This window comes from Notothenia coriiceps, unplaced genomic scaffold, assembly GCF_000735185.1.
Source record: "Notothenia coriiceps isolate Sejong01 unplaced genomic scaffold, NC01 NC01_scaffold00037246, whole genome shotgun sequence".
NCBI lineage: Eukaryota > Metazoa > Chordata > Actinopteri > Perciformes > Nototheniidae > Notothenia > Notothenia coriiceps.
In genome coordinates, this window is record NW_011369947.1 from 2,610,415 (window position 1) to 2,623,407 (window position 12,993).

The 12,993-nt window shown below is 39.7% G+C and overlaps 1 protein-coding gene across 1 annotated transcript in view; it reads right to left on the minus strand.

Annotated features, from left to right (window-relative positions):
- The window catches only part of LOC104966283 (tight junction protein ZO-2-like), a 12,484-nt gene extending 5,425 nt beyond the window's left edge, over window positions 1-7,059 (minus strand). The window contains exon 1 of the mRNA XM_010795466.1: window positions 6,921-7,059. Coding sequence (XP_010793768.1) covers window positions 6,921-7,059 — 139 coding nt within the window. The remainder of the gene's footprint in view (window positions 1-6,920) is intronic.
- Between the last annotated feature and the right edge of the window lie 5,934 nt (window positions 7,060-12,993).

A 12,993-nucleotide genomic window follows, 5' to 3' on the forward strand; every position in this document is an offset into this window, starting at 1 on the left:
GTGTTTGCATCCAAGACATTTGTGCAGCGGCGAGCTGGTCCTCGCCGCTCACTTTTGTCCGCTTTTACAGATTAGACGTCTCTGCTCCCAGTGTAGCCCATGCAGTGCTGGGCCCCCTGCTGAGTTAGAGCTCTAACTGTTAAATTCTTGTTGGGTTTGGTGATTTTCGAGATAAGCTCGTCTGGCAATACGGGAGCTACAATATCCCATAGTGAGACATCGAACGGAGTGTTACGAATGAGAACTATAGGTTACTTACGTAACCCCAGTTCTCAGAGTAACATGAAATGAGATGTCTCACCAGACGGCCCTCCTTGCTATGGTGAAGCGAGAAGAGGTGCTTATTTTGAATGATGCATGCAGCGTAGCGCAAGCTACTTATAGGGGTTAGATTCCCTGACGCTGACGTCAAGATCACCAGCCAATCAGGATTGGCGTAATGAGATTGATGCTTCTGTTTGCTCCGCGATGAGGCGCATCCCATAGTGAGACATCTCACTTCATGTTACTCTGAGAACTGGGGTTACGTAAGTAACCTATAGGCTTTGCATCTCATTTGGAACCAGATGAAAGTCCACTGTATAAATAAGTTCATAAGCAGTTCACTTTGTAATATATTGTATTCTTTGCATACATCTCAAGTGACTGGTATCAGTTTCTGACCCAGGCATTACATGCCTGAATATTTGATTGTGGTCTTAACTTAATCTTGTTATGTATTGGTATTATCATGTATTTTCTTACCATAAATGTGAGATATAACATAACCTTTCATGTCACAGCCACAGACCTAAATATAATCCAACTGGCAACTAGATATTAAGTAATACATACTCCGAAAATACCCATTGTGCTCTCAATTCATAAATGGGTATAGACACATGTTTTTAGAGTTATAACAACACAAATATTATTTATTATATAGTTAATAATAAATACTGAAGAATGCCAGTTCTAAATTAGTTGAGGCCATATAACTTACTTGTTCCGTTTTGGTTCAGATTTCTTGTAATGTTATACTGTATATTTAATTTTAGCAGGTAAAATATACATTGGTATATGCTGTATATACAGTGTAAGTACCCCTACATCTATTTGTAGCACTGCCCTTTATTGCAGAAAGGTTTGCTCTTTTCCTGAAGGAATAATTTGAAATGTGAGAAGCAGCCAATTAAATGTGACTATTATTCTTATCATCACCAGACCAAGCACTTTGCGTCACTTGATCTACTTGCATGACTAAAATATCACATCAGCTGTGCTTCTAATACAGTAGATATCCTAAGATAGATAAAGAGAGGGAATGAAAGACTGACCTGGACATTAACACAGGGGCTTTGTAATTTTTTTAATAATCATAATACATGAGACTTGTATAGCGCTTTTCTAGAAACTCAAAGACGCTTTGACAAAGAATAAAAAAACAAAACAAAAAAAAATACAAAAAGTGATAAACAAAACAGAAAACAGGGGCGGGGTGGTCAGTGGTTGAAAGCAGTGTTGAACAGGTGGGTTTTGTAATGCCTTATAGAGAGAACTGAAGATCAGGAAGGGGCGATTGTGTAGAATCTTGTCATGTGGCTCATGTCTAATGCAACAAACTATATTTTTATCTCATGAGCCTTCCCCTTATATTTAGAGTAACCCCCGTCTGTTTTAGATGCCCAGCTGGTGACTCATTAACAGTGTTTGCAACGGTGCTAATTTATTTTTTGATCGAACACACATATATTCTGGGTGAAGACAGGTCTCACTTTCCTCTCACATACATAGAGCATGCCCCGGCTGTATCAGGTCTCTAACTCTGATTAGAAACGTGCTCTAAATTTAGTGAGAAATTAAACCAATAATAGATTATGGAGAGTTGTGCAATCCCATGTATAGGCTAAAATACAAATAGAGGAGGTGTGATGTCGTGGAATAAATGCATCCAAATTACTCCAATCAATTGCTTTATAGCAGGGATGTCCACACTTTTTTCATGAGGGCCACATACAGAAAGATATTCCGAGGGCCGGGCAGCTCACTAGAGGTGAGGCAGTGGCGGCGCTAGGGGGTGGCTACTTGGGCTCAAGCCCCGGATGTTTTCTGAAAAGCCCCGGATGTTTCACTTAAAAAAATTAAAAAAATCTTTTTTGAATTTTTTTTTTAAAACGTCTCGGAAGTAATGTGCAGTACCGGAGTCCACCAGAGAGGCAGCCGCTGCGGGACAGTAGCCTGCGTACTGCGTAGCCTTCCCTGCCCTGAAGAAGAAGTGATCCTTCCTAGTGCCCATCGCCATATGGCTCTGCTAGTGCCTGACGAGTTTTAAGCTAATAGTCTATAAAGTTATGGATATTAGAAAGTTATTTTCATTGAAAAAGGCGCCACAACCTGCAACAGAAGCAGCAGTAGTATCAGCAGCTGACAACAATGTCATCACCAGCAGTGAAGAAATGGATGATGTTTCAGGTTTGTGAATCTAATGGTGATATCTGCAGTCTGTCTGACTGAGTAAGAAGTGAAAAAGAGTGATGTAATGTTAATGTTATAGCTAGTAAACATGGAGTAACCACAATAATTATACCCGTATATGTTAGTATGTATACAGAACATGACTAAAAATTATCTTAAGATGTAACGTTAACCCTTCATACCTCAGTCTACCTTTAAGACACTAAAATAACGTATTCAAATTTTTATATTGTTTTGGAATTATACCGGCTCTCGTTTCAGTACACTTCACAATGGAACCATAGCAACGGAACTGACAGGCAACCCTCTGAATCAGACTCCGATTGGCTGTGACTGCATCCACTCAGATACCTCATTCACACCAACGCAACTCCGGTTCAAGCTCCGTGCTAGAGCTTTTCAGGTTCAGAACCGGTTCTTCGGTTTAGCTGCGGCTCTTTTCACACTGCCCAGAGTCCGACTGGTGCTGCGTCATTGCGTCATCGTTTGCGTCATGACGTAACCGTTTGCGTGCCTGCTTCATAAAGCCAAAGCGCGCGGAAACCCCTCACAGCTCACACCGACAACAACAACAATGGCCGATTGTGCTCCAGCTTCCTCTGTGCCTCTTCGGAAGACCAGATTCCCAGTAGGTAGCTGGTCTCTTCAGTGGACCACTGCTGCTTGTTAAGTTTCTCCATTGTTGTGTACAAACTGGATAAAACGCCGGCTTTTTGTTGTTGTTCAATTTTAATCGTTTGACAGCCCTAGTTATAAGTTAGCAAAATCAATCAAAAGTAGGTAGATTATGATTGATACTTGAATCTGCTTTAAGAAAGATAACCGGCATACATCCCAGCTCTCCAGAGAGTTTCATTTAATTTGTTAGCAGCTCATCCCTTACAACAGGAGCTCCAGATTGATTATCATAAGAAGTAATAGGAAGGGTATATTTCAAGTTTGTTATGTATATAAGTTATTGGGCTTTTTTCTTATCAACTTAGATTTGTTAGAACATATTTTCAAATGTAATTGACAGAATTGATTGTAAATCGGGCTTATTAACACATGAACACTACTGTGTAATATATGTTTACAGGTATATTTAATAAGTACAATACAAGAAAAGCTCAAGTTTCATTTGTGGGCCGTATTCCATTATACTTTTTGAATTTGCTGAGGGCCGATTCAAAATGACCCGCGGGCCGCATTTGGCCCCCGGGCCGTAGTTTGGACACCCCTGCTTTATAATCTATAGGGCCCAGTTTAAGATTATTTTGATTATTGATTAATTTACTTGGTAATTGCTCGATAAATATATATATTGAGTCTATTATGTCTGAGATAATAAAAAATGTCTGTACCAGTTTCTCAAAGTCCTAGGGGATTTGTTAAGTTCTTCTATATGATATAATATTTGATATATAAAACGGAGAAAATTAGGACATCTCCATATTTGAGAATTCAATTAACCTTAAGGATTAATCAGTTATTTAAATAGTTGTTGGTTATTTATCTGTGTATTGCTATTCGGTACGTCGACTTATCATTTCAGGACCTTATGTTACATCTTAAGATGTCAATTTTACCACATGTCTCCACTGTTATGCCAAGGTGTAGCACAAAGTTGCTTACACTGCTAGTCGAGCCTTGAGTGAGGTGTTTTTTTTCACAGTGCCTGGATGTGTTATGCTACAGTATTCAGCCACCCATTAAATGGTGACATGGGGGGAAATCAGGTTAATGGCTTTACAGGATGTCCCAGGAATTTCAGTCATTCTCAGTAAAGCTCAAAGGAAGAAGAGAGCAGGGAAAAGCAGTTGAGACCTGTCTTTAATTCTGCATAAAATGTCTACATATGGCAGCTGTGTTTTAAGTATCTGATTACCTGAACCCCTTATTTGTTCCGTTCAAAGAGTCCGTCCAGATGAGGTTTGTTTGCCGTCCCAAATGGAAGTGGTTTCTTTTGTTGCTGATTGTTTTTTACACTGATACTAAAGACAGTAAACAAATACCCTACTCATATCGATAGACAAGAAAGGATTGGAGCTATTTTTATCAAACTTCAATTCTCCAAGGAATGCGATACAAGTACCGAGCCGTGTGTGAGGAGACTTGACCGTGAAGGTGTTGGAATTCACCCCGGTGTTCTTGAAACCACTCTTGAAATTTTTTGGCTGTGTGAATGAGGGGCTTTGCCATCTCTTAACACACTGAGGGAACAATGCATCAAAAGGTGCACCTGGACCTGTAAAACTAGTCATACTTCTTGGCATCACCCCACTATGCAAAGCTGAAAAGAGCCTGTCATTAAAAAGCTACAGATCCACTGTGCTGTCGAGAAAGGGTGAAAACAACGTATTACCCCATATTACTTTTTCCAGTGCTGTGGTGCCACTCATTGCGTGTTAACCTTGGATACATTAAGTGATTTTCACATGGCAGTACAGCTGTGAATATCATCTTCGCAGTTTGTTGAAGTTGATGACAGTTTAGTTTGTGTTTGGAAACTGCACATTTTAGACCATACTTTCAAGCAACTACCCCATTAAACGTTCATCTCTGACTGAGGCTGTCATGTTTGAATCATGACATCAGTATTTGGTTTTTAAGAACATTTCTCTTGCCACAAATAATTTGGGATGATTGGTGTCCGATGATAATTGATGTTAATTAACTTTTCTGGTTCTTCTCGGTAATTTTCTTTGAAACGTCGCATATTAAAGTGCTGATAGTCAGACCTCTCGCTGACACACACTAGTAATTGGCATTCAACATGTCACTACCTTTTGTAGATACTTTTACAACTATAATTTACTTACTTCAAAGGGGACATCCTCTCCATGTTGTGATTCTGTTTTGTATAGCCCTATTATCAGGTCATCACCTTGACAACAGCCACAACACAAGGCAAAAGTTGGATAACCAGGCAGAAAATGATTCCCACACCTCTGCATTTGACTTTAGGGACAACACAAAGCAACAACACAAAAATATGGGTCAGCAGAATCAGATGATAATGTCCCATGGCATGGTATTATAAGAGACCCTTGTTTTATCTAGTCTTATGAAATATACAGCTGTTTGTGGTGGAGACATTCGGACACAAACTCAGACTCCACACCCAGCACTGCTAGAAATGAGATTGTTTAAACACCTAAAATAACTTGAATTAGGATCATATAACTGACTGTTGTTTGTTGTTGAAAGATAACAGATTGAAAAGCAAACACATAACTGCCAGCACTCAAACATGTCCAAAGCTCTCTAGCAAAGAACGCAATGGTACAAAGGCCGGTTTTGGCAAACTCTAACAACTATATTCACACAAAGTGAATTCACATGTCCATTTTCTTAGCTCCCCAGGTTTTATTGCTGTTGTTTGGAGGTTTGGAAATGTCAGTAAAACGCAGTGAATATGATGTCAGTATTTTCATTGAACTCATTTTAAAGTTTGTTTGTTATATTGTTGTGGTCACAAATTGCTGGGTTGGATATATTTGGTATGTTTCCATGCACTGAAGAATACATGAGGCTGTAATTTTCTCTTGATCCCTGCTGGATATCTTGTAAATAGTGTCATCTTGTGTATCTTTATTCTTATATTCCCTGTCATTGTCTAATTGTCTGGTGTTTGGCTGTACTTGGCATTCACATCAATGTGTCACGATAGACAAATTGACTGGACTCCCATTTTAGTTCATGTGATGGTGGCACAATAGTTTTATTTAATTTTTTTTTTGCTGACCTCTGCCAGTTCGTTTCCAAAAGTGACAAATGATTCGACTCCAGATCCTCTCCTATTTTGGTGTAGTGTAGATTGTAGTGATGAGTTCAGGGTGTCTCACTGCTTCTCATCCACTGCATTTTAGGATAGGCGATGAGCAAATATAAAAAGAAATGGATGGACACACAATACTTTGAGATAAGCCAAGCGTGTTAAATCTATGATAAATCTGCATCTTTACTCTATAAGTCTTATATATATATATATTTATTTTTGTTGAAGTTGATGACAGTTTGTGTTTGGAAACTGCACATTTTAGACCCTGCTTTTAAGCTAGCCTACTACCCTTAACGTTCATTTCTGGTTTTTCTTTCTCTTGCCACAAATAATTTGGGATGATTGATGACTGATGATAATCGATGTTAATTAACCTCTCTGGTGCTTCTGGGTAATTTTCTTTGAAAAGTCACGTATTAAAGTGCTGATTGTCAGACCTCTCGCTGACACACACTAGTAATTGGCATCTTTACTATATAAGTCTTATATCTTTATGTTGCATTGTTGAAGGAGCATGGTACCTTTCAATAACTACACTTCAGCTACTGTGCATATGAAAAAAAAACATGTAATCTTGAATCCTTACTGCTAACATATATATCTATCCATCTATACTAACCTGCTAGTATCATTAAAGAGAAGAAAGAGGAGGAAGCAGGCAAATTAAGAATCTAAGGTCGAGGGGTCAGACAATCACCTGTACCAGCTCTCTGCTTGGCAGTTTGGATAAACAGTGGAGGACTCAGCCCGACCTCACTGTCAAACACACTGACGTGGATCACCTCAATCTCCAGTGAGCACTTCCAGCCCTCTCTGGCACCATCAGCCCGACTGAACCTCATTCCCTATTGAGTTTTCAAAATGTTGTATTTTCTGTCAAACAGTAATGATATTTTTGTGGATCATATTTTTCTGGTACTTGATGCTTACATTTCTCTTCATTTTTATGTTACATAGAAAAGACAATTGCCCAAACAGCACCAGTTAAAGGCCACCATTTTGTGGCTTGTGTAACCATTAGCCAATAACCAACCCCCCCCTTATCACCTGAATCTCCTTCCAGAGCACCATTGTGTTCTTTTTAACCAAATGTCTCTCTCAGAGGGGCGTGGGGAGCGGCTCCTTATTTTCATCTGAAGTAACAGACAGAGAATCAGCACTTTTGAAACAGGGCTGAAACAGAGGGGTTTATGGGATGCTACAATGCATGATCTGTTTGGTATTTGGAGCCAAACACTTCAGAGACATGTTTTGTATATATCTGAGACCTATAAGATATTGATGAAAAATTGTATGATAGGGGACCTTTAAAACACATTTCTCCCCATAGATCCACAGTTGAGGGTTTGTTGGCTGATGAGAGCTGGGGCCACAGTGGCCCTGTGTACCAGGCCTGTCAAACACATCACACACATGCAGACTTCACTTCTCTCCTCCTCGTTCCCCACTGATGTTGCCCAGTGAGCCCAGAGACAAATGGGCACAGACATGGAAGACATTAAGACTGGCTAAAAACAACATGCTAAGTACAGACTTGCTCTCCCGCAACGCAAACACAAAGTGTTCACTCTGCTGCAATATACACATTTTGACATAGACAGCAGGGGAGACAGTCCTCTTTATATTTATGTAAACTCTTTTCAGGGAAAGTTTGAGATGTAGAGACATTTTGTGGCTTCAAGTAGCTGTGTCAACATTGGGATGAAAGGGTAAATAACAAATTATCCAGGTCAAAGGTTACTCATGGAGATATGGTATTCAATGTCTAGTATGTTAGAAATAAAGGTGTAATACAGTGCTGTGTCTACAATCTGTCTGTGATTGCATTGAGACTTCAAGGAAAGATGGGACACATGCAAGACAGCCTTCCAGCACGAGTCTCTCAAGTTCAAAACCAGCAGTCTGAGGAATGCTCCTGAAGCTTCTCCGCTTACAGATCACATTTTAATCCTGTGACCTTTGTAAATACTGCTATTCTTAACACCTGAATTGTTTCCAAATAAGAGGTTGACATGATGTTGCAATTCTGAGACAGCAGAGCACTCAGGCTGGTATTAGATTACATTATATGATCTGCGCTGTGCACCAAGGACTGCAGAACAACAACCCTGGGTGTCTCTGGATTAGACATCATTTGAGATTTGCCCTATTAGTTTCAATTTAAGCTATTTGAATCAATCCTTGAAAGTGTTTACAATAAGACGTGGGGGGGCCAAGAGCTTGCTGACATGATTGGTGACAAATGACTCACTGTGTCACTGAGCTAGAGGGGGGCCTTCCCCTGTGGATCCTCAAACATAGTGTATTTTCTTAAAGGAGACAATTAGCTCTTGATGAGGAAGCCCAGCAGCAGGAGCTGTTGATATCAGGGAGTCAGAGGTCGCTGTTTGAAGCAGAAAAGCCAGTGGCATGGAACTGCTCCTCCAGTGGGAAAACATTTCCAGCTTCTTCTTGTTTTTTTATGTGCTGAGCTTATTCAAACCGGTAACAGATGCTGATAGGATGCTAATTGTTCATATATTGGTGACACAATCAGTTCATGGTTCAAAATGAGAGGATCATTATGACCTTTGTTCATGAACAGTGTTTTTACCTCATATTTGCAAAGTCATAATTCAAAGATGATGCCTGAAGAAGTACTTCTGAAGGGGTGTACTGTCACTTTTAGTAGCATCCTATTTTTCTTTACATATTTGTATTCTGTAACACACTAATGCTTCAGTAATGATTTCAGCATGACACGTGGTATAACTGATTTCCCCTGTTTTCTGATGCACGGAAATGTCTAGTTCTAAAACTGAACCCAAGTAAAAACATGATTAAGAATGACCAGGAACTGCGGAAATCAAAACAAAGATGCTGCAACCCTGCATGGAAACACAGTTTAGTTACAAAAGGATGTTTGGTCATTTCAGCAAAAACATCACAGCTTTGATTGCTATCTGCCAAATTACAAATACAACTTTAAAGCACTGAGATCTGATAATTTTCCCAAGCCAAGTTCAACATTTGTTTTTTACATTTGCATTTTAAAATGACTTTGTCTACAACTTGTGTAAGCTAATGTTGTTTATTAGGTAGAGTCATCAAACCATCTGTCCGTCCAGTCATGGAAAATGTAGAAAGCGATAATATAAAAAATCAAATCAAATCCTTCCCACCCGTGATCAAACATATCAACAAAAGTCCACTTCAAGGAGAGTAAATGAAATAGCATAGCCATTACCCTGACATGGTAAACAAACAAGACTGTTTCCCCCTCTGGATGCCATTAGGAATATTTCAATGTTTGCTTTAGTCATTGAGCAAAATGTGTTCTCTCTTCCTCTTCATACTTCAATAGTATGCAAATTATAGCATTCATTTACAAGCCGCCATTGTTCTCAGTCCAAACACAGCTTGTGTTTGTAAGTCTATAATTGTGTGGTATATTCTGCTCTGCTTATCTAACCTCCACTCTTTCTAATCATGTAATATTTAGAATATATAGAGGTTGCGTTGTCCGCTGGTTAAATCCCGTGGCTTTTACAGAGAGTGCAAAGGCTGCTTTGAGGCCTTTATGGAATCCAGCTGGCTCGGTCCAGCATTTCCAAAGTTCCACATTTATCTGAGTCAGATCAGAGCCAAGCATAGTCCAGTCAAACACCCACTGCAGCCTTGGGAACAGTGAAGGGTTTTTCAAGAACATGAACACAGTTGTACGGATTACACACTGGGATCATAACTTTGTTTTCATTCCAGTATCTCTTGTATACCTGCTAATACTAGCCTTGCATGGTGAGGGAGGTTCCTGGAATCTGCATGAGACGATTTAGATCTCCTGAACAGTGAAAATTGATCTGAATCAGTGAAATTACACCATCCATTAAGCCTTTGATTTTGCAGCTGGTATATGTGAGTAATGCTGCACACGCACGCACGCAAACACACACACACACACACACACACACACACACACACACACACACACACACACACACACACACACTCCTGACTCCCCCTATGGTAAAGTACTTCAACTCTCATTCACTCCTCAGCAGGTGTGGCAGAGTTTTACGAGAACTTCACCCTTAGTCGATTGTGACTCCTGTTCAGTCGTTGTCACAAAATAATACCTTGAATGTTAATCATACCTATTTTACGACTATTATTTCTAATCGAAGTTCTTATAAATAATAAAAAAGATATAGGTCTGGACTCATTTAGGCTTACTAAACTGTCGTGCAGTTGTGTTGGTCCAGATTAACACAAAAAGTAGCTAGGTAAACATTAGATTGAATTCACTTACACACATCAAACTCCAATATGAAATACAGTTCAATACGTAGATGTGTTGAGTGTGCATTTTTGTCAAGTTCAAGTTCTGCTGCAGCACTCATGAGCTTTATGCTGTGTTTGAGCCTAACCACTACCAGGTGTGCTTGAAAAGGTTTTGGTGAAACTGGCACAGGGTCAAAACAGGGTGGAAGTTGGAGGGGTGCCAAAGAGGGCGAGTACTAGAAGAATGGAGTAGCTTAATGTGAAAACATCAAACGATTCTGGTACCATAGTGTTAGGCTAAGGTGTCTGAGCTTGTTACGCTGCGATCATGCAGGGCTGATGTCTGTTGCCTCACACGGAGCCAGAAAACATTATTGCTCTGCATTTTTTAGGAAGGGTGCAGGGTATATGAACAGACGTGTATGTGGGTCGTGTGAAGTCATAAATATTATGTTCAAGATTTGGCTCTTAAATCTGGCCGATTTTACGGGTAGCCCATGCATGGTCAATTAAGATGAAATACAAATGAGGTGAGCTCTAAGATTTACAATCCATCATGGCCTTTGTGCCACAAGCCCAATGGGGTACAACAGTTCTCCTAACTATGAAATCCACTGTTTTGAAAGGCATCAGGGCTACACCCCACAGCACACCCACAGCCTCATGCAAACCATACTGCAAAGGTATGTGTGGTCCTGTGCAAGAGAGTCCAAACCAGCCAGGTTTTATTTTGCTTATCTGGGCCAAAAATGTTTGGTGTTATACAATGGAAATAATCATCCATATATATACAACAATACAATGCAGCCAGTTTGGGGAAATTGCAATATCATAAACATAATTGGCAGCAAAATCCCTTCAGAATTGTGCCAATAAACTTTAGGGGGACCTATCATGCAAAATGCACTTTTTTTTGTCTTGTATACATAAATGTGTGTCCCCGGTGTGCCAGGGAACTCACAAAGTGTAAGAAGACAAAACCTTCTCTCTTTTCCTCCCTACCCAAATCTCTAAAAACGGGGGTACAACGGAGCTGATCCAGACTTGCGTCCGATATGACGTAATATCGGAAATGTGGACCCATGGCGCTGTCAGAAACATTGCTATCAGAAACAATGCCCGACTGTTTTGGACGTGATATGGTCTTTGTTTAATTAGCAAGCATCGATAACACTCAGAGCTAATCTTTACTGGAGGGAGAATTTGTAAAAAAAGTTTTCAAGCTAAGGACCCAGATCATCGTTTCTCTAACAGGGCTGGAATAGAGGGATATGAGGGATGTCTACAATGCATGATCTGTTTGGTATTTTGAGCAAAACACATCATAGACATGTTTTTTATATATCTGTGATCCATAATATATGCCTAAAAATAGGAGACCTTTAATATAAATATCACAGTAAATCCAACAGTACGTTTCCAGAAGTCAAACCTTACCTGATATTGCCATACGTTGAAGCACTTTTTACATAGATTAAGATAAACAAGGGTCAAATGCATAGCAACATGAGCTTATAGAACCTGAATGTACTGGGGTACAAGCCACATATTAGCCAGTCAATATTTGGGGCTTTACCTTTGTGGGGGAAAGAGGGGGAAATACCAACACCACCATGTCATCACTTTGACCAAAATTATGCAAGGGCTTTTTTTCCCATTTGTGTCTCCATAGATATAGATCCAGCCATGCGTAAATCTCACCCCCCGCTGCGTAGAGAGCAAGGTCCCTCTTTTTTTTCTTCAAGCTTTATTACACCGGGCTCCCGTCTTGTTGAGATAGTTAAACCTGTTAACTCTACTTCTCATGCAAACCCAGTAAAGCTTGAAAAGAAAAAGAAAAACAGAGAGAGACCTCTAGGGGTTAGGATGGTAAAGACACACAATTTCACAGATTAGTCATGAACTATAGGTATAACACATTTTATGATACTTTAAAAACTGGAATACATTGCATTTGCCATTTCTGTCAGGGTTGTATTGTATAGTTCCTTTTTTCATTGTATTTACTGTAACATATCTTGTTCCCATTCCCATATGTCAGTACTTTACCTTGTAAAGACTGCCAGGAATATCTTACCTTTATCATCCTGGGAGACACACAATCTCATGATAAAACACTCTCTCTCACACACACACACACACACACACACACACACACACACACACACACACACACACACACACACATACTTGGGCGTCCTTCAGAGGAAATTAATGGAGACTTGGTGCCAGTGGATAAAATACAGTAAGATAACAAATGGTGTATATCAGAGTATGTCAGGACTTTGAGCTAGGCTGTTTTAACTATTAGTGTTGGAATCTAATCTTATGTATCATTATCTGGGAAATGAGAAAGTAGCCAAGCTAAACCTCATCATGCGTCTTTTCATGTTGTCAAATCCATGCACTTTGTAGCAGATTGCATTAATCGGGAATTAGTGTTTGAATAACTCTCCCACTTGTTGGAGTAACAAGAGGTGCCATGTATCCACCCCATCTATTTCTTTCTAAATAAA